Source organism: Lactuca serriola, chromosome 7 (genome assembly GCF_051521515.1).
Source record: "Lactuca serriola cultivar US96UC23 chromosome 7, Lser_US96UC23_V15, whole genome shotgun sequence".
In the NCBI taxonomy this organism is placed as follows: Eukaryota; Viridiplantae; Streptophyta; class Magnoliopsida; order Asterales; family Asteraceae; genus Lactuca; species Lactuca serriola.
Window position 1 is genome coordinate 182,012,623 of NC_136414.1, and position 19,369 is coordinate 182,031,991.

A 19,369-nucleotide genomic window follows, 5' to 3' on the forward strand; every position below is an offset into this window, starting at 1 on the left:
CATCAGAAGCAAGTAACTGAGTGAAATCATTAGAGGTATATTCACCCCCTAAGTCACACCTGAAGCACTTAATCACAGCCGAATGTTGAGTTTTAACAAGAGCTCTAAAATTGTTGTAGATATCAAAGAAATCAGATCTGTGTTTCATAAGATAAACCCATGTATATCAAGTATCATCATCTATAAAAAAAATACATAATAGGTTGACCCACCCTTTGTGGATACTGGTGCAGGACCCCACACATCAAATAAATATTATCAAAAGGAGCAGTAGAACAAGACATACTTTTATGGAAGGGTAAAGCTAGCAAATTTTGCTAGTTTGCAACCACTACAATCAGAAATATCACAAGAGTTTAAATGACCCGAAACACCACTAGATGCTAAGAAATTCAAACGTGATACAGACACATGTCCCAAACGAGAATGACAAAGATAAAACTCAGACGACAAAGGAATCAAACGAAAAGAAGATAAATCAATGTTGGAAGCAGCAACATCAGATGCTTTGAGGACCTCCAAGACATATAGTTCCCCCACCCTACGGCCGATCCCAATCACCTTCTGGGTGTGTTGATCTTGTATAACACAGATAGAATCAGAAAAGAACACCCAGTTACAAGACTTGCATAACTGACTGACTGAGGCAAGGTTCAAAGTAAGTTTGGGAATGTAATAAACATCAGGAAGAGTGATATGAGAAACAGAGACAGACCCAACACCCTCAACTAGCATAGATGTATCACTAGCAGACTTAACAGAAATAGATGACAATTGCGACAAAGAAGTAAATGATGACAAATGAGGAGTCATATGATGGGTTGCACCAGAATCTAAAATCCACAAAGATGAGGGAATACCTGAAGTACCAGATGAAGAAGGACCAGAATGAGACATAGATGCAGACATGGCATTGGGATTAGAAGCCAAATACTGTCTAAAGCTCTTAAACACCTTGGGATCCAATGCAGATGGTGGCATATGTCCAACAGATTCTATGTCAACTGGTGGAATAGCAGCAACATCAACAAACTGTGGAGAACAAGGGGTCCATGGAGGAGTACCAGAGGAACACGATTGAAACTTCTGTTGACCAGACCTATTTTGTTGCCCTGACTGAGGTTGACCAGATTTACCCTTGTTGACTAACAATGGACACTGAGCTTTCCAATGATTCTTTTGTTTGCAGAATGCACACTCATTATAAAAGACTCTTAAAGTTTGTCGAGAATGACTGGAGGAGACAGCAAGCACAGCAAGAGCGGGAGTAGGAGTAGAGGTTGATTTAAACCCTTTATCTGCATGGGACTTGATACGAGTCTCTTCTGCAATTAACTCATGGACAATTGAATCAACTGAAGGAAGTGGAGAGCGATGAAGAATTGTTCCATGAAGACCTTCAAAATCAGAACGCAAGGTCATCAAGAACTGAACCAAGAGTTGTTCTTCCCTCCTAGAAATGTAAGGCTCAAAGTCTTTTAACTCTTTAAATTCAGTAAGAGCCAATTGATCCCAAAGATCAGACATAGCAGCATAGAAATCTTGAATGCTTTGGTCATTCTGTTGAAGGGCACGAATATCATATTCCAACTGGTATTGTTTAGCAAAATTGGACTGAGTATACAGTCTCTCTAAGTGATTCCAAACTTCCTTTGTTGTGTCATACTTAGCCAACTGCATACCAATGGACTGAGTAACAGAGTTATTGATCCAAGTAATAACCTTGGAGTTATCAGTCTCCCAAGCATCAAGCAACATATCAAAATTCTCAGTTTGAGGTACTGAGGGTTTGGATTTAGTCCTAGTGACATAGCCCCACATATTCTTCCCACGAAGGAAGTTCTTCATAACGTAACTCCAATACATATAATTCTTTCAATCCAAACGAGTATTGATTGACTGAAGGGAGTCATCCTTTCCAGTCGTGTTGATAGTGAATGAATAACCACAATGACAATATGACAATCTGAGAATGAAAGGAGTAACAAACCAGTGGAAGCAATCACTTGAATAACGAATCAACAACAATTACGAACCAACAACAGCAACAAACCAACAGCAGCAACGAATCAATAGCAGAAACGAATCAACACATCAAAAAAACGAATACCAGTGACAATGAACAAAAACGACATGCTACAGTAACCCTAGAAATTACAAAGACTTCTAACAACATATCAAACCTCTGCTCTGATACCATGATAACATTGTCATATGATTATAACAAAGAGAAATTGCAAGGGTTCTTAGATAAAAGCATAAAGACTACAAGGAATAAAGCGGATATAAATACTAGCTAGACAGAAACCCTAATGGGCTAAAGACAAAAGGGCCCATAAAAAAGTGGGCTAATAATATATATACTAACAGGTGTATAAGTTCGTCTTCAAGTAAAATGACAGTTTTTTGTATGTAGTCCATATCATGGGGAGTAGAACCAAAAATTTTGGTCTCGTTCCTAGCATTAATGAATTGGTTAACATTGATTGTCAATTCGGGTTCAAATCTAGTATTCCAAAACTTTTGAGAACCCATGTTGATCCGACGAATCAAATTTATCATATTCGGTTTTCCTAAATCTACATACAAATCAAATGTCGAATTTTGGGTTTTTTCAAATTAGTTTGGTTGTGTATCTCTAGTTCAATATTTCATAAAGAAGGAATGTTTTTAATTTTGTTATAACTTTAAAGGCCTACAATTGATTTCTAAAGTTGGTAGATATTGCCAAATCATGATAATTGAAACTGACTAATGTAAAACTAATAAGATATCGGTCACACAATTTATACTTATAGAAATCCCCAAGTTTGTGTGATTTAAAGTTAAAAACTTAAAATACACCAAATGGAAGATAAATTTGTAGCCAAATTAGAGAAATAAAAAATTGGATGACAAAACATCTAAATTGGATCTGACATGTGACATGCCACGAATCTGAAATAGACAATTGAGAGATTTTCATTTATGTAAAGTAGCACTACTCGTTATTAAATTTGTTATATCTTTATCCTAATAAATAAAGATATTTTTGCTAAATGACACATTCTCTTTAATCTTAACACATGTAATTTTTTCATTAATATAGAGTAATTTTGTTTCCATATGTCATTTTCTTATTTTTTCCATTTTTATTTTAGTGTCATACCATTAAAGTAATTAAGTCATATTATTATAGCAATTAATTCTAATTGATTATAACTGATTGCTTACTATTATTTATTTAAATGTGTTATTAATGTAATTTTATTATTAAATAAATACGTGTTTGAATAATATAAAAATTAATTTGAGTTAATTGTATCCGAACACTTAATTTAGTTATAATTGTTCAATGATATAATTTATAAAAAGATTGTAAGTATATGACTATAATTCAACTTTGACTTGTACTTTATAAAAATATAATTTATTCATTTTGATATTATATATTACGGCATTTTGTTTGAATCGATATAAATTAAACATTTTCGTAATGTTAGTTGTTTTACTTTAAAAAAATAAAGAATAGTTACTCAATCAAAAAGCATGAGAATGCGACTTTACTTTTAAAACTAAAGAATAGCTATTATAAAGATATGAAAATAGAATATTTTAAAATGCAAGGTATTTATGGAGCTTTCCTCCAATATTCAAGTTGTTGACACTTTTGAAAAATCTTGGTATATATGTTGATCTTTGAAGGCTTTTACTTATGTTTATGGCTTTTGGATGAGTGTTGGTGAATTCTAAAATTATCACGGGTCTTCGTGGTTGCTTTGTTGTTAGACTTATTAATGTTTAAGTGTTTTCTTGGAGCTAGGTTGTTGTACTTTTAGGTGCTAGCATGGTGAATTGAATTCATCATAAGTTGCTTCAATAGGTGGTGTGAGCTCCATGAGTTTTACCTGCACAAATTTTGTCCCCTTTTGCTGCATTGTGTTGAAAGGTATAAAGATCATTATGATCAAGTAATGACTTCTGAATATAAATTATTTTGTCAATCGTATAGATTGAATTACTTACTTATTCATCATTTTGTTTGTATATATTTTAAATTTCTACTTTAAAAAATGTTTAATGTTACACATTGATATTTAAAATTTTTAATCAACCCGTGTAATACACACGTGTTACACATAATATCTAATGTAGAGAATGGTGATGACATCAACAATGATATCATCACAAATCGCCACTTAGATAATTTAACTGCACTTGCCTTCGACATCAATGAATATCACATGGTAGATCGAACTTCTCCATGATATAAAGATGTTTTTTAGACATTTGTGATCGTCAAGGGACACAATGATATATCTATATAGGGAAAACTGAATATGTAGCTGTCATGTATGTAATATTAGGTATAGAACCATCTATATTGACTTTATTTGATTAAAAAAACACAATTTTCTTTCACTATTAGCTTCTTCCTATAACTTTTGAACTCATATTATATTTTATTTTGGAATTCATCCCCAACATCTAGGTATTTCAAATGTGTTTTTTATTAGACCTTAAATCAAAGCTTCATAACTTCCTCCGACACCTACCTTACGTATACTTGCATTGTTTTTTTATGGATTATGGGAAGAGCTTTATCGGGTTTTTAATGAACAATTCAATCTTTCACTATAGTTTTCTATAATAAATTTCAACATACCGAACTACATGTAGTTGGCAAAATATTCTTATACACGGTTTATGGTGCAAAATTAAACTTATAAAACTCCATAAAAAAATATATACAAAGCCTAACATATGCTCTAATAGAGGATACAAGAAATATGGTAAAGGTATTTGATTGAATTTTGTTAAAATGATGTACTTTTTGATAGTTCTATACATAATATTAGGTATATAACAGTCACATATTCCCCAAGCCTATATATATATATATATATATATATATATATATATATATATATATATATATATATATATATATATATCAGATAGTTCTTTGACACTAGTTAAAGTGAAGACAATGAGGACAATTCTAAGCCAATCATTTTCTTTAATTAAGTAATTCTTGGTAATTAATAAAACAATAGTATCAAAAATAGATTAATTAATATGTAAGGGCAATATGGTAAAAGTGAAAGAGATAAATAAGGAAATCAGATTTCTGGAGGATTTTTTTTGAGATTCTTATAGATAACTATTTTTAATTTTTGTTAATTATTTAGGATTTCAAAGTTTGAATTTTTAAAACACTAATTTTAACTTGATTTTTGAAAAAAAAAATACAGAATTTGAAAGAACTATGCAGATTCACGTTAGAATGTCCAAAATGTTATGTTTATGTGCATATATTATTATAAAATTCTGATGAGAATATTAACTAAAGCTAATTAACATTGCAGATTCATACTAGCATATATATAATTCAATTTAGAATGAAACATTAAGTTAATATTCATACTTTGAACATCCAATAAATAAATTTTGAGTAGCAAAATAAGTTAGACAATTTCATTTATGAATATAAAAAATATTATATGCAATAAGCATGGTTTGAAACTAACATAAATTCCATTAAGAATATACATATATTATCAATGTCTTATATAATTCATATTGGACTGCAATTAAAGTGTATCACATTGCAGATGGAACCATGAACCAACTCACAACAAAATGATATCTTCAACATTTATTTGCCTTTTTCACCTTCAACCAACTGAAACTAGACTACTGTGACATCCCTATTTTTCACGGCCAGAAAAGACTGATTTTGTTTATGCTTTATAAAAAAAAAATTAGAGTACTTCTTTTAATAAAAATGTTGCGGAATTTGTTCCCAGTAAAACATGATAAATACGTTATCAAAGCATTTATGAAGAAATGTATTTTTATTCATTTTAAAACGTTTGGGATGTCATCGTCAATACAGAAACATAAGCATAAACAGAACTTACATTCATTTACACTAGTGATCTATATCTCCTTAATCTCTCAGTGTAATGTCACTTCATATCGACACCTGTGATATAAATAAACTAAGTGGGTCAGGTTGGGAAACCTGGTGAGTACATAGAGATTTCAATCCCACAATGTTCACTACAAGAAAAAAGGCCTTTTACGACGCACAAAATACGACGCTCATTGATCTATGTTACGCAAAGGAGAGTGAAATTAGAAAAATGTCATCTCTTCAAAAAATTTAAGGATAGAAGACACGCATTATTGCGCGCCCTTAAATTAGTGTCTAAAAAAAACACGGAGGGCACCTATAATAAAATGTGCGTCGTCTAAGGATGTCGCTTTATAATTTTTAATGGAACGTGCGTTCCATCCCTTAACAGTAGGGGAAATGAAATTCTGAAAAAATTAAAAATCCCGCCTTCCTTTTTTTTTCTCCTTTCCCTCTTGCCCTGGACGCTCCTTCCTTCCCCCTCCCCACATTGACTGTTGCTTACTTCTTCCCTCACTTCTACCTACTGGAACCACCATATCTCCCACTCGATGTTGAAATTGTTAGAAAAAGCCCTAATTATACTCTCAAGTCTAAATACAGAAAAAATAGAAGATGGTGAAGAAGTAGCAGTAGAGGAAGTGGAGGATGAATAGTCGAAAATGGAAGGAATGGCATCAATAGCGTTGTTACTAGATGGGTCAATCTCGGGTCATTTTGTTCAGCTTCCCGAGTCCGTTTATTACCAGATGGGTCAATCTCGTCTTTTTGTCTCGACTTCATATCTCTCTATAAAGCAAGCGACGACTTCATATCAAAAGTGGAGGTGGCAGCCTAAAGACTGTAATTTGCCAAAGTAAGCATACCTGAAACGTGAAATTGGCAAATTGGATTGCACAGAAATGCGATTGGGATCGGGAATTTTGGTTTTGGAACGCCGATTTGTGAAATTGGGATCAGCACATCCTTTTGAATCGGTTTGTCTTCCTTTACCTCTGTACTCTCACTCACTCTCTCTCTCTCTCTCTCTCTCTCTAAGCCCTAAGCTGCCACCATCAATAATAAAATAGTTCGATCAAGTTTAGTTCAATTCCTGATCATCGATTTGAAATTCTATTTCTGATATGACCTTTTGTGCAATTCTTTGACCTTTTAATCTTAGGGTTTATCTTCATGAAATCTAATCTCTGTGAACGAACTAATACACTTTAGGATTAGGGTTTAGTAATGGGATTCCTTCGTTTTTGTTAGGGCGATGTGAGTAATGAACCAAGGAGAAACACACAACAATGTAATCAAGAAGAAGATGTTCCAGTCTTGGTTGATGCAATACTTCCATTATCTGCAGCTGCCATGGCTTTGCCACCTTTATCTATTCGAGGTGATTTGGGAGTTGTTTCTACTGCTGGAGTTAGATATGCATATCCACTCCTAAAATCATTTGCAAAAATGGGACCTCAAGGTGTTCTTGGTGCCACAAAGCTTTTACGCCCTTTTTCAGAAATAGTTGATTCATTGGGACTCAAAGATCCTTTCATTAGAAATTGGGTGGATCTTTTGTCTTTCTTACTTGCTGGAGTGAAATCCGATGGTGTTCTTTCAGCAGAAATGGTACATAGTTATATCATACATTAAAAAGTTTCTTTTAAGGTAGTTTTACTTTTTGGTATGATGGAATTGAGGAAGGAATGGAATGGGCTATTCCATTACCACATGTCCTCATCCATTCCATTCCAACCAAACAGAATCCATTCTATTCCTTCATATTTTATAGTTCTCTAAATGTCTAATCTTTTGCCCGTATATATATCCACATATTTGCAGATTTATATGTTTGCAGAATGGTATAAACCAGGTTGTAGTTTAGAATACCCTGTTGGTGGAACTGGAGCACTTGTTGAGGCTCTTGTTCTTAGATTTTCCTTCTGATAAACTTCCAAAAATGTCAGAACCTTCACAACTTATGACAGAAAATACACGTTCTGATCTTTATGTTGCACTCCCTATTCTCAGTCAAGGAAAGAAATGGGTCTTACTATACAGGTAAAATTTCATCTTCATCATATTTTCAGTTTCACATTATTCTTCAATCTTGATATATCATTATCTTTTTTATATGTTAGTACATGGAGGCATGGCATATCTCTTTCAACCTTATATAGAAGAAGCAATCTTTGCCCTGGGTTAAGTCTACTAGTAATGTCTTGTCTTCAGTAACTATGCAAAATGTCAACTTTACCCTTTAACTGAAACTTGATTAAACATTTTCAGGTTGTTGGAGATCGTAAAGGTGCAGTGTTTGGTGGTTTAGTTGAGGCACCTTTGAAACCATCAACAAAGAAAAGATACCAGGTTTGTAATTGTTTAATTAAGTTCGTTTCTCTATATGTTGACAAAAGACTTTTCTACCCTTTTTCACTATGATGAGTAAATACTATACAGGGATCGAATGATACATTTGTGTTTACAAATACACCAGGGCGTCCTGTTATATATCGCCCCACAGGTACTGCATTTTCTTGATAGTATATAAAAAAATCTTGTATAATTTTAATATTTATTTGGGATTTATTATGTTAATTGTGCATTTATTAGGGGTGAATCGGTATTTTACTCTTTGTTCAACTGAGTATTTAGCGCTTGGTGGGGGAAATCATTTTGCATTGTATCTCGATAGTGACTTGTAAGAGTGTTGCACTTGCATCATTCCTATTTTTCTTTTTGAGGGATAATATGGTAATTTGGCAATTTGCATATTTTTTTTCCCCAGATTGAATGGGTCAAGTTTGGCCTCAGAAACTTATGGTAACTCTTGTTTGTCACACACCCAAGAATTTGAAGTGAAGGAAATTGAGGTGCTTTCTCTCACTTATTTTTGCAAAAATTACATTTTTGGTCCTCGAGTATGGCTGATTTTGTTCAATTTGGGTCCTACAAAATTCTCTTGCAAATTTGATCGTTATTTGAGGTTTTTGTAACGTTTTTACTCTTCGTTCCAAGTAAAATGAGTTGGGACTAAAATTGAAAAGATCAGCAATACTCAGGGACCAAAAATGGTCATCTTACTTAGAACAAGGACTGAAACTCTACAAGAAATTTCAAAGGACCAAAATTGTAAGAGAATTTTTGGGGACCAAAATTGAAAAAATGGTTCGGGACCAAAAATAGTCAAATAAGGACTAAAGTTGCAAGAGAAAACTTTTTGGGACCAAAATCAGAAAAATTAGAGATTCTCAGGGACCAAAAGTGTAATTTAATATAAATAGTTTGCATAAGTTGAGTTGATATGAATGTCAATGTGTGCAGCTGTGGGGGTTTGTATATGCTTTAGAGTATGAAGAGGCGATATCAATGTTGAGGACAGAAGCACCTGGGATATGTCGATGGTAGATTGACGATTATGCCCTTCATCTTGTATATATTTTAACATGGGTGTTCCATTTCCATTGCTATGTTTGTTGAAACTTGGTTTGTTGGGTTTCAACGTAGATAACTTTTTGGATTTATGATATACGTATAAAAGATTGATAAAGCGAGGGGTTTGTGTTAACAAGTTAACGGAAATATATTTTCTGATTTTGTCAATCTTTTTAAAGAGCTACTCTTTCCACTTTTCATCCTTAACAGATAACACTTTTTATCTTTTTCTTGTTTTCTCTTTCAAATGGTGTACCTTTTAACTTTTATGGATGACCTATATAATAGTGATAACTACAATTAAACAAAGTAGCATCCACTTCTCAGGTTTATACTGCCCCTGATTCTGCCTGGTATAAAATGCCTAAGTCTACAAGGTGAGCTTTGTGGTTGGACATGCTTTTACATTGGTGTGGCTGCTGTTGCTTTTGGATGCTCTTATTATCACCTCAAACCAAATGATGGTCACCTTGTTTGGGATCGTTTGCCTGTAAGTTATATCATTCCTCATATTTAACAAATTTCAATATATAAATGATTAAATTCTCATGTTTTCTGTACTTTTTTACTAATTTACAATCACAGGGACAACAGATGCAAATGAGGAATCTTCACGATCACATGCCATTCTTCGTTCATAAATCTTGCAGGAAATGAAAGAGGTGCAGATACAACTGATAATGATAAGAAAACAAGGTAAAGGTTGGAATATAGAATGGAATGGAATGGAATGAGTCATTCCATTCCATTTCTTCCCTCTCTATTTTTCTCTCTCTCTTTTATTCTAATGATCAAAGTTCTTGTTTTTAATATCAGTTTCCTTGTTCTCTTTTATACTTGATGCACCTTTTATTTGCAGGCTTGGCCTGTGCGTACTCCAAGGCCTGTTGCTTTCAAGCTTGTTGCTGATACCCCTCTTCTTACTGGACAGGTAAGTTTTCAAATCTTTTTGTTGTGGATTTTTTTATAGTTTCTTTTTGTTGTGGATTTCTTATAGTTTACTTAGCTTCTTAAATCAAAGAGTATAAAGCTTTCCTAATGTGTTCTAATAATTAAGAAAACGGTGTTTTTTTGAAAAATACTGATGGACTTTGCTATTTTGTTGTATGGTGTATTACCTTGGATATAATTTGTTTTTACAGTTTTCTCTTTTTATTTAATTTAAATTTGGATATAAGTTTGTAACACATGGGATTTATGATTACAGCAAACAATCTTTCTTTTCTTTCTAGACATGATTAAAGGCATGTTTTTGGTTGTAGTTATTGGACCACCTGTTGTGGTTGCCATCATTTTAATAGTACAGGTATTATTCTATCTCTGAGAAATTTCATTTGCCATGTCATCAAAAGCTGCCAGATGGACTATTATCTTTCATGTTTGAGTTGGTTCTCAACTTGTAGAAGAATAACATAAAATATTTTGGCATCTGAGTGTAAAAAATAATATTTGAACTCATAAGTTCCTTAATAATACTTTATTGTGTTACATGTACTTTATTACTTACTCATAATATATAATTCAATCTGATTATTGATTATATATTATGAGTAAGGAGAGCATTCTAAACATTCTGGAAACTTTAAAAGAAGAGGGAAATAGGGTCTTGTTCAATGCTTTAGCTGTGTTTGCTCTAAGGGAGATCAACTTATCACAAGTAAGTTACTGTTTCACCCTTTATTTAATATTTTTGTGATTGAATGAAAGTCTTAATGAAAGTAATTGACAACCTTTCTCTGTAAATGATGTTGTGATTGTGGGAGAGGTGTTGTGTTTTTCTCTGTTGCTAGGTAACCTTCTCAACAACAACATTCTACTTAAGCAGGTGAGTAATCAAGATTAAGGGAGACTTGTAATCATGTTTGACATTCCTTTCCAGTAAGAAAAAGAGTTGTATGATTATTTGTTAGTTTTATAGGAATGTATAACCCATGTTAGCAATGTTTTATTTTTGTTTAACATTTGAATGATTCTTTGTATGACATTACAATTTGTGTAATTTATTTTATTTTTTGAGTATGAAATTTTATTTTATATTATGCAATGGATTGTATTTTTTGTATATGGTATTTTATTTCTATTATGAGAAATTAAATGCAAATTTAATTTAAAAATTAATAAATATATAAATTTATTTTTTTTAAACATTTAAATTTACGATACGCAAAAATGTGTGTCATCTTCATTTATGACATGGCCTTTCTTGACAGGGGCTTTCTTGATACGCATTGCGTGTCATTAACACGCGCGTCGTAAGGTTACGACACGCGAATGCGTGTCATCTTCCTTTATGACAGGGCCTTCCTTGATACGCATTGCGTGTCGTAAACGCGCGTCGTAAATGAGCGTCGTAAATGCGCGTCGTCTCTCTTTATGACAGAGCCTTCCTTGACACGCATTTGCGCGTCGTCTGAGCCTTTTACGACGCGCAATGAGCGTCGTAAAAGGCCTTTTTTCTTGTAGTGGTTATATCATATATATAATTTAGAACTCACAAAACATACAATTTCACCATATATGTGTAAGCAACTCTTATCCCACCCCGTCGATCCTCACAACGAGACTATCCATACTCTCAAACCTAAGATTAACCGTTTTACCTAATCCATACTCCCGGATTAGAAATGAACGGCTTTACCTAATCCATACTCTCGGACTAGGGATGAATGTCTAATCCATACTCTCGGATTAATGAAAAAGAATTATAACTAATCCATACTCTCGGACTAGGGACGAATGACTATGTATTAATCCATACTCCTGGACTAAGGACGGATGACTATGTCTTAATCCATACTCCCGGATTAAGGACAACTGACTATGTCTTAATCCATACCCTCGAATTAATGACAGTTGACTATGTCCAATCCATACTCTCGGACTAGGGACAATGATTGTGTCTAATCCATGCTCCCGGATAAATGACATATACTAAAGTTCTAGTCTCTGAGTATAACAATACTACCCAATATTCCTCATAATTAATTTAGGTCTACTCTTTATCCTAAATTATCATATATAATCAGGTATGTTCTTTAACACGTATTTCAGGCAACATCAATTAACTCGCACATAAACATATAATTAATACTTCAATCAATACTTGTATTAAAATCATGTTCATGAAAGGGACTATGCACTCACTTGAAAGGTGGTGACTCAACACTCGGACAACGCTTTGATACTCTCAAAACAATTTATCCTTCGATAAAACCTAGTATCAATACCATTAGGGTTTAGTCTAACAATAACCGCGACAAATTAATAGTCTGGCTATTATTACTGTTATATAAGTGTTAAACGATACTTATATAACTCATAATAATAGCCCAAATAATTATTTTAAGGACCTAATAAAATTACTATAATGAAACATAAGCTATACTAAAGATAAAGATATGTTAGGGGTATCTCACTTTTAGCGGGTTTTCTTGAAAACTGGGCTTCGTTGGAGCAGCGTTCCCAAGTTGAAAGGCTCTTTTCTCGGGACTCTGGGAGCCTCGGGGCTTCCTTCGGGTGCTAGGGGGTTTACCTAGGCTTTTAGGGGGGTTAGGGAGCTTAGAGAGAGAGAGTATATAGAGAGAAAGAAGAGGGTTGAGGGGTGAGGAAATGAGGGAACCCGACACCTCTATTTATAGGGGTGCTGACTGATTGACTCGCCGAGTAGGAAGACCTACTCGCCGAGTTGGGGCATGTGGCAGCCTTCTGGTGGTGCCACGTGTCCAATTCTGGTGGTGCCACGTCACCCCCTATCGCGTATCAGCCTTCAAACTTAGAAAAATCATAACTCTCGCATACGAGCTCTGTTTTCGACGTTCTTTTTTTCAACGCGTAGGTAAAATCAAGATCTACAACTTTCATTTAGACTCCGTCGGCTAATTCTCGACCGATCTCAAATTTAACAGTAGGAGGCGTTTAGATTGTTAAATGACCGCGAAGAATTCGTAACTCCTTCATACGGACTCCGTTTTTGTCTATATTTTTACCGTTGAGTTCCTATTAATGAGATCTTCAACTCTCATTTAGGTCGCATAAACCAAAAACCGCTTGAACTAAAATTCGAGCTTCGGGCCGTGCACTACTAAGCCGAATCTTAGAAAAATCATAACTTCCTCATACGAAGTCAGATTTGGACGTTATTTTTTTGTATGTTCTCGGTTTAACATATATTACAACTTTTGTTTAGATTGATAAGGCTAAAAGTAGCTCCATCATAAATTTACTATTTACGCTTCCCGGTGTCGTGCCGGTTTTGCCGTAAAACTTCGACGCGCCATAACTTCTTCGTTATAACTCGGATTTTGGCATTCTTTATATGTACGGAAACCTTGAGACATATTCTACAACTTGGTTAAGACTATTTATTATAAATAATCTTTTGCCGAAAAGTCATTTTCGACACTTATTGCCTCAAAATTGACTAGCCCGGATCTACGGGCGTTACAGCTACTGACCTATCTTTTTTGAAATACTTTGGAAACAGTCCTTGAAATTAACATTGTTTCAAGGCATTAGAATATAGAATATCACTAATGTGTATTAAAAAACTTGAAAAAGAAAACATACGATAATGTTATGAAATGTATAAACTACATACCAGATTGTACAAATGAAGCAAGAATGGGTTTTGGATCCATATGAGTATCACTACCAAGGTCTATAATCTATATCACATCCACCTTCTTCCACCCGTATTGTTTGATTTATTTGTAATCGAAGTGCAAAGAATCTCACGTCTTTAGAAATTGCATAAAAAATAGATTTAAGATGGTATATTAACAAAAACCCACAAAATTAAATCGGTTTAACTGATACATAAGTGTGGGGAACAAAATTAAGGTGAAAGACAAAGAAATCCAAACCTGAGTTTTCCCAACGAAAAATAGATAAGTTAAATTGAAACACAGAACATTCATCATTGCATAAAAACCCGAAGGACGCCACTACGGAAGCCTTGGTTCATGGTTTGCCCTATCTAAATAAAGTAGTATAAAATTTTAAGAAAAAAAAATAATTGAAGCATATCATAATGCAAATATTAAGAAAACTTTCAAAGATCTAATTTACCTTGTCAGGTCGTAGACCTAATGTCATTGATCAGAAAGATAACGAGACAAAGTGTAAGGGTGGAGGAGACGACTACCATACAGAGGAGACAACCAAGTATCAATGGGAGGAAAACAATACATAAGCCGTAATTGTCGCCGCCTTGGCCCGTGATCGATTTCCATTGCAACAGGTGCTTCTTCCTAATTGAGAGAAGATGTCGATTAGAGAAACAAAAAAATGGAAGAGGGAAACGTGAGGTGGGGCTGTTACTTTTCAAGAATGGAGCCGCTTTTAAACCTAACAGGAGAGAGTTTCCAAATAAGTAGGGATATCATATTAATTGCATATATAAAAGTCCGAAACTACCCCTAATTAGTTTGGTAATTATACAAAAGCAACATTTAAAATGATTGGTTGAAAATCATGATCACTTCGTCATTTTATTCATTGTCTTTATTTGAACCTATTCCTCTCTCTCTCTCTCTCTCTCTCTCTCTATATATATATATATATATATATATATATATATATATATATATATATATTTCTTAATATTAATATTTTTTTGGATGTCTTTATAGTTAGATGGCGATAAATTTTGGTTTGGATGTACTTTCCTAATCAAAATCAAATTCAAATTCAAGATTGGGTTCAGTCGCTATTATAAATATTTGGTTTGTTTATCTAGGCGGTCATACCCATTATTAGTAAGAAACTGAACACCCTCGAGAAAATGGACCAAACGAAGCTTAAAAACAATACACCGACTTCTTATATGTACTTTTGACGTCATAAAATAAACCTTAATTTGGATGCTATGAGAGTTTTCGTGATTCTTGTCAATAGCCATTGAGACTGTTGATCCTTCATAAATATCTGAAGTTATGTTGTTTCTTGAGTCTTCTTCCCCTTATGTTCTTCCGTTTATACATAAAAACCTCTAGAAATTTTTAAATATGCTCCATACTATTCCCCCTAACTTTGAGATGAACTCAACCAACCGCCTGTCCACCTCTTTGATGGGAAGTATCTTTAGAGAAGAGGGAGTCATTCCCTACTAACCCACTGAACCTACTGTCGCATTACTTTTACTCTTTTATTTTTCTTCATCTTTTCCAACCCACAACACACGCAAACTCTATCTTTTTGAACCCACTCAATCCATTCAATTAAAAAAAACACAAAACAATCAAAGGTAAAATCCTAATTCGCAATAGAGTTACCAGCGACACCACTCCCACTTGAACGGGTTGGTTAATTGGTTTCACTAACTCACTTCATCATCTCTCTCTCATTTTCTCTTGTAGAATGTGTTTTAAAACTTGTACCTTAGTTGTTTTGTATTTTTTTAATTAAGTGGGTTGAGTGACTTCAGAAAGATAGGATTTCCATGTGTTGGAGGTTGAGAAAGATGAAAAAAAATTGATACGACAGTGGGTTCAGTGGGTTGGGAGGGAACGACTCCCTCCCTCCTTAGAGATTAAATGTGTTGAACAACTTGCAAATTGACAATTCGTTGATGTTTTGCAATATTTTGTGAACCATGACCACGTCCATGTCTTCATATGTCTTTGAACCTACATGCTAATTTGTCATTGCCTTGTACATTGCATTGGCTAGAGAAATCTTCACACTAACTTCTACATGAATCTTCTGTTATTTTCTTTATTGAGATCAGAAACGTATGAATATTCATGTCTGATATAATTTCAAAGATTTAGTTAATATCAATGTTTTAAAAACTGGTTTTTTAATTGAACCGGTATGTTGACCGGTTCCCGGTTCGACCGCCGGATCAACCGGTTTCTATAGTTTTCATGTTTTTTCCTATTTTCCTACACATACATACATATATAAATCATGAATTTGATGTTTACAAATTCAAAGATTAAAAATACACATAAAAAATTGTAGATAAATCCAAAAACATTAAAATAACACATAACCATAAGTTATAGTGTTTTACATCAATTCATATACGTCAAAAAGAAATAAAGTATAATACTGTAACAAAATATAGTTTTAAATGAATACAAACACATCAAAAAAAATTATCACATTTATCATATGTTTTTATTTAGAAAAAACTAAATAGATATGAAAAAATTCACCAAAGTTTATTATGTAAATTGTTTTTTTTTCATGTGTTTTTATTCGATTTAACTGGTTCAACCGGTTTATTTTGACTGGTTCAACCGGTTTTTTCAAAAAATTGTCCGGTTCAGAAATCAATATAAAACCGGTGATAGTTGAACCGTTCACTGCACCGGTTCCCGGTCCAACCGGTTCGACCGGCCGGTTTAAACCGGTTTTAAAACATTGGTTAATATCGAACAATTCGACAACCACATATTCTGATATGATGACTTAATATTTTTATAAAGGTATTAGGCCATCTCCAATGGGAGTTCAATGGGAGGTTTAATGGGGAGTTTAATCTCATTAAACCTAATTTAAAATCCCCATTGTAGAAAAATGACTAGGATTCAATGGAATGGAGAGTTCAATCCCCATTGAACTCTATATTCTCTCTCATCTCTCTCTCAAACACACACACACACACACACACATATATATATATATATATATAATTTTTTATTTTTTATTTTAAATTAATGTTAATTTTAATTGTAGTTTTTAATTTTTAATTTCATGCTAATTAATTTTTTTAATAACAATAAATAAAAAGAAAATGATAAATGATGTGACAATCCATTAAATTGTATAGAGTTTAATGGAGTGTAGAGTTTAATGAGGAAAGTTGTATAATGAGTGGAATGCAATGTTTTAAAAACCGGTTTGAACCGGACGGTCGAACCGGTTGGACCGGGAACCGGGGGAGGGAGCAGTGCAACTATCACCGGTTTTACATTGATTTTTGAACCGGATTGAACCGGCCGGTTTTTAGAAAAACCCGGTTGAACCGGTCAAAATAAACCGGTTGAACCGGTTAATCCGAATAAAAACACATGAAAAATAATTATTTGCATAATAAACTTTGGTATTTTTATTTTCAAATATATTTAGTTTTCTCTAAATAAAAACATATGTTAAATGTTATAAAGTTTTTTGATGTGGTTGTATTCATCTAAAACTATATTTTGTTTCGGTATTATATTTTATTTTCTTTTTAGCGTATATCGATAGATGTAAAACACTAAACTTATGGTTTTGTTTTATGTTAATGTATTTTGATTCATTTACAACTTATTTTTATGTATATTTTTAATGTTTGAACTTGTAAACATCAAATTCATAATTTATATACGTATGTATGTGTAGGAAAATAGAAAAAAAAAAAACATGAAAAATATAGAAACCGGTTCACTCGGCGATCGAACCGATTAAACCGGTTAAACCGGTAACCATACCGGTTCAACTAAAAAATCGATTTTAAAACTTTGATAGAATGTATATGTATGAATACATTGAACTCATATGAGTTCAATGTATTGGAGATGAACTTATGTCTAATCATGGCATATAACATCATATAACCCAAAAGTATACTCCTATTTAATCCATTATAAATTCATTAAAATAATGGATACAAATTCTAATTATTATTGGAGTCGTTATATTTGGCAATTGCTTTGGCCTCCCGGAGCATGAGTTTCAGCATCTTGTCGTTAATCTCAATTGCTGACTCAAGTTTACTAATCGCCCTGCTCCGGTCATCCACCGCCCCTTTCAACACTTTCTCTATTTCCGCCACCTCCTTCACCGCCTTACCCAACTCCTTCCCTCCGCCATAACCACCGCATTCCCCACTTCCAACCCATCTCTTTCCAAAACCACCACCACCTTTCGCCACCACAACTCCACTAACTCCTCCAATCTTCTCACCGAATCCACGTATCATCTTACCACTCTCCACCTCCCATACACAAATTTCACCATTTTCAGAAACCGTTAAAAGAATCCTCCCGTAGCTCAGCATTTCCATCGCAACCACTCCTCCGCCGTGCATCCCTCCCCACACCACCGTCTTTCCACTTTCTGCAACCTTTTTTCTCGTCTCTACTTTAAGCCTTCTTTTATATATCATTCCATCTACTCCGGCAGCGAACAACTCCGTCTCCGACGGATCCAACACCATGCACCACACCTCGTTGGGGAATCTCACCGTTTGTAGATGGATCCCGTTCACGAGGCTCCACACCTTACACGTACAGTCCAAAGAACTAGAGATCATAATTCCACCGGATCTTCCAACGCCGGTGGTTAATCCCGTCACCGGTGACTCGTGTCCGGTGAATCTAGTGAAATTGGAATATCTCGATTCTGTATTAAACGAAGCATCTAGAAGCAGGAAAATCGGAAGAACAGCAAGTGTTCCATCATCACTTCCTGAGAGAATCAATGATCCATCACTATTGATCGCAAGGCAAGATACAGGCTTCTCATGAACCGGAAATGATCTAATTACATCTCCTGAATGTATGGATACCGAATGGATCTGACCTGAAATTCCGCCGGAAAATACAAACGATCCGTCGACGGAAGCAACAAGCGGAGCTACAGGTTCTGGAAGAGGAACACTCTGTGTACAAGATGTTGACCACCAGTAATAGATTCGGACATAGCCTGCCCGAGCCTCCGGCGAGACATGAGAGGCGGCGAATAGGTCGTTTCCGAGAATGCAGATGCCGTTACGAGGACACCGGTGGTCATTGAAGCGACCGACAACATTTCCAGTGTATGGATCGTAGGCGGTGAACGTACCTTCAGGAGAGGCTGTGAGGGCAGTTTCCGGCAATGGTGGTGGCGATAACATTTACACAGAATCACAGCGTCGATGATGGACTAGCAAACGCGATTTATAAGTAATCGACAACGACATCATCGTAAATCGTAACCAAATTCAAAGCTTTTCACCTTTTCGTCCTTTTGATTTTCTACTTTTTGGGGACAAAGATGAACAGAAAGTGTCATTGGTCGTCGCCGACGACGTCCAGGCTCATGGTTGCATGAGTTTGAATCAGACAACTCGAAGCTCGATAT

The 19,369-nt window shown here is 34.3% G+C and overlaps 4 protein-coding genes across 4 annotated transcripts; 2 read left to right on the forward strand and 2 right to left on the reverse strand.

The window, feature by feature from the left end:
- Positions 1-288: 288 nt before the first annotated feature.
- On the reverse strand, positions 289-1,848 carry LOC145064604 (uncharacterized). Its single transcript, XM_079012019.1, has one exon. It carries the CDS (start codon positions 1,846-1,848, stop codon positions 289-291), a length of 1,560 nt encoding a protein of 519 aa, XP_078868145.1.
- A 5,110-nt stretch (positions 1,849-6,958) lies between these two features.
- On the forward strand, positions 6,959-7,828 carry LOC145064605 (uncharacterized). Its single transcript, XM_079012020.1, has 2 exons — positions 6,959-7,510; positions 7,724-7,828. The coding sequence occupies exons 1-2, from the start codon at positions 7,253-7,255 to the stop codon at positions 7,826-7,828; spliced, it is 363 nt and encodes a 120-aa protein (XP_078868146.1). The 5' UTR covers positions 6,959-7,252.
- A 333-nt stretch (positions 7,829-8,161) lies between these two features.
- Positions 8,162-10,572, forward strand: LOC145063559 (uncharacterized; the record flags this gene model as incomplete). Its single annotated transcript, XM_079011152.1, has 9 exons — positions 8,162-8,251; positions 8,342-8,405; positions 8,495-8,582; positions 8,670-8,754; positions 9,206-9,285; positions 9,644-9,806; positions 9,902-10,012; positions 10,176-10,247; positions 10,524-10,572. Coding segments are annotated over 7 exons (642 nt in total), but the record flags the coding sequence as incomplete, so codon positions are not given.
- A 7,287-nt stretch (positions 10,573-17,859) lies between these two features.
- Positions 17,860-19,368, reverse strand: LOC145061026 (protein ROOT INITIATION DEFECTIVE 3-like). Its single transcript, XM_079008391.1, has one exon. It carries the CDS (start codon positions 19,140-19,142, stop codon positions 17,922-17,924), a length of 1,221 nt encoding a protein of 406 aa, XP_078864517.1. The 5' UTR covers positions 19,143-19,368; the 3' UTR covers positions 17,860-17,921.
- Between the last annotated feature and the right edge of the window lies 1 nt (position 19,369).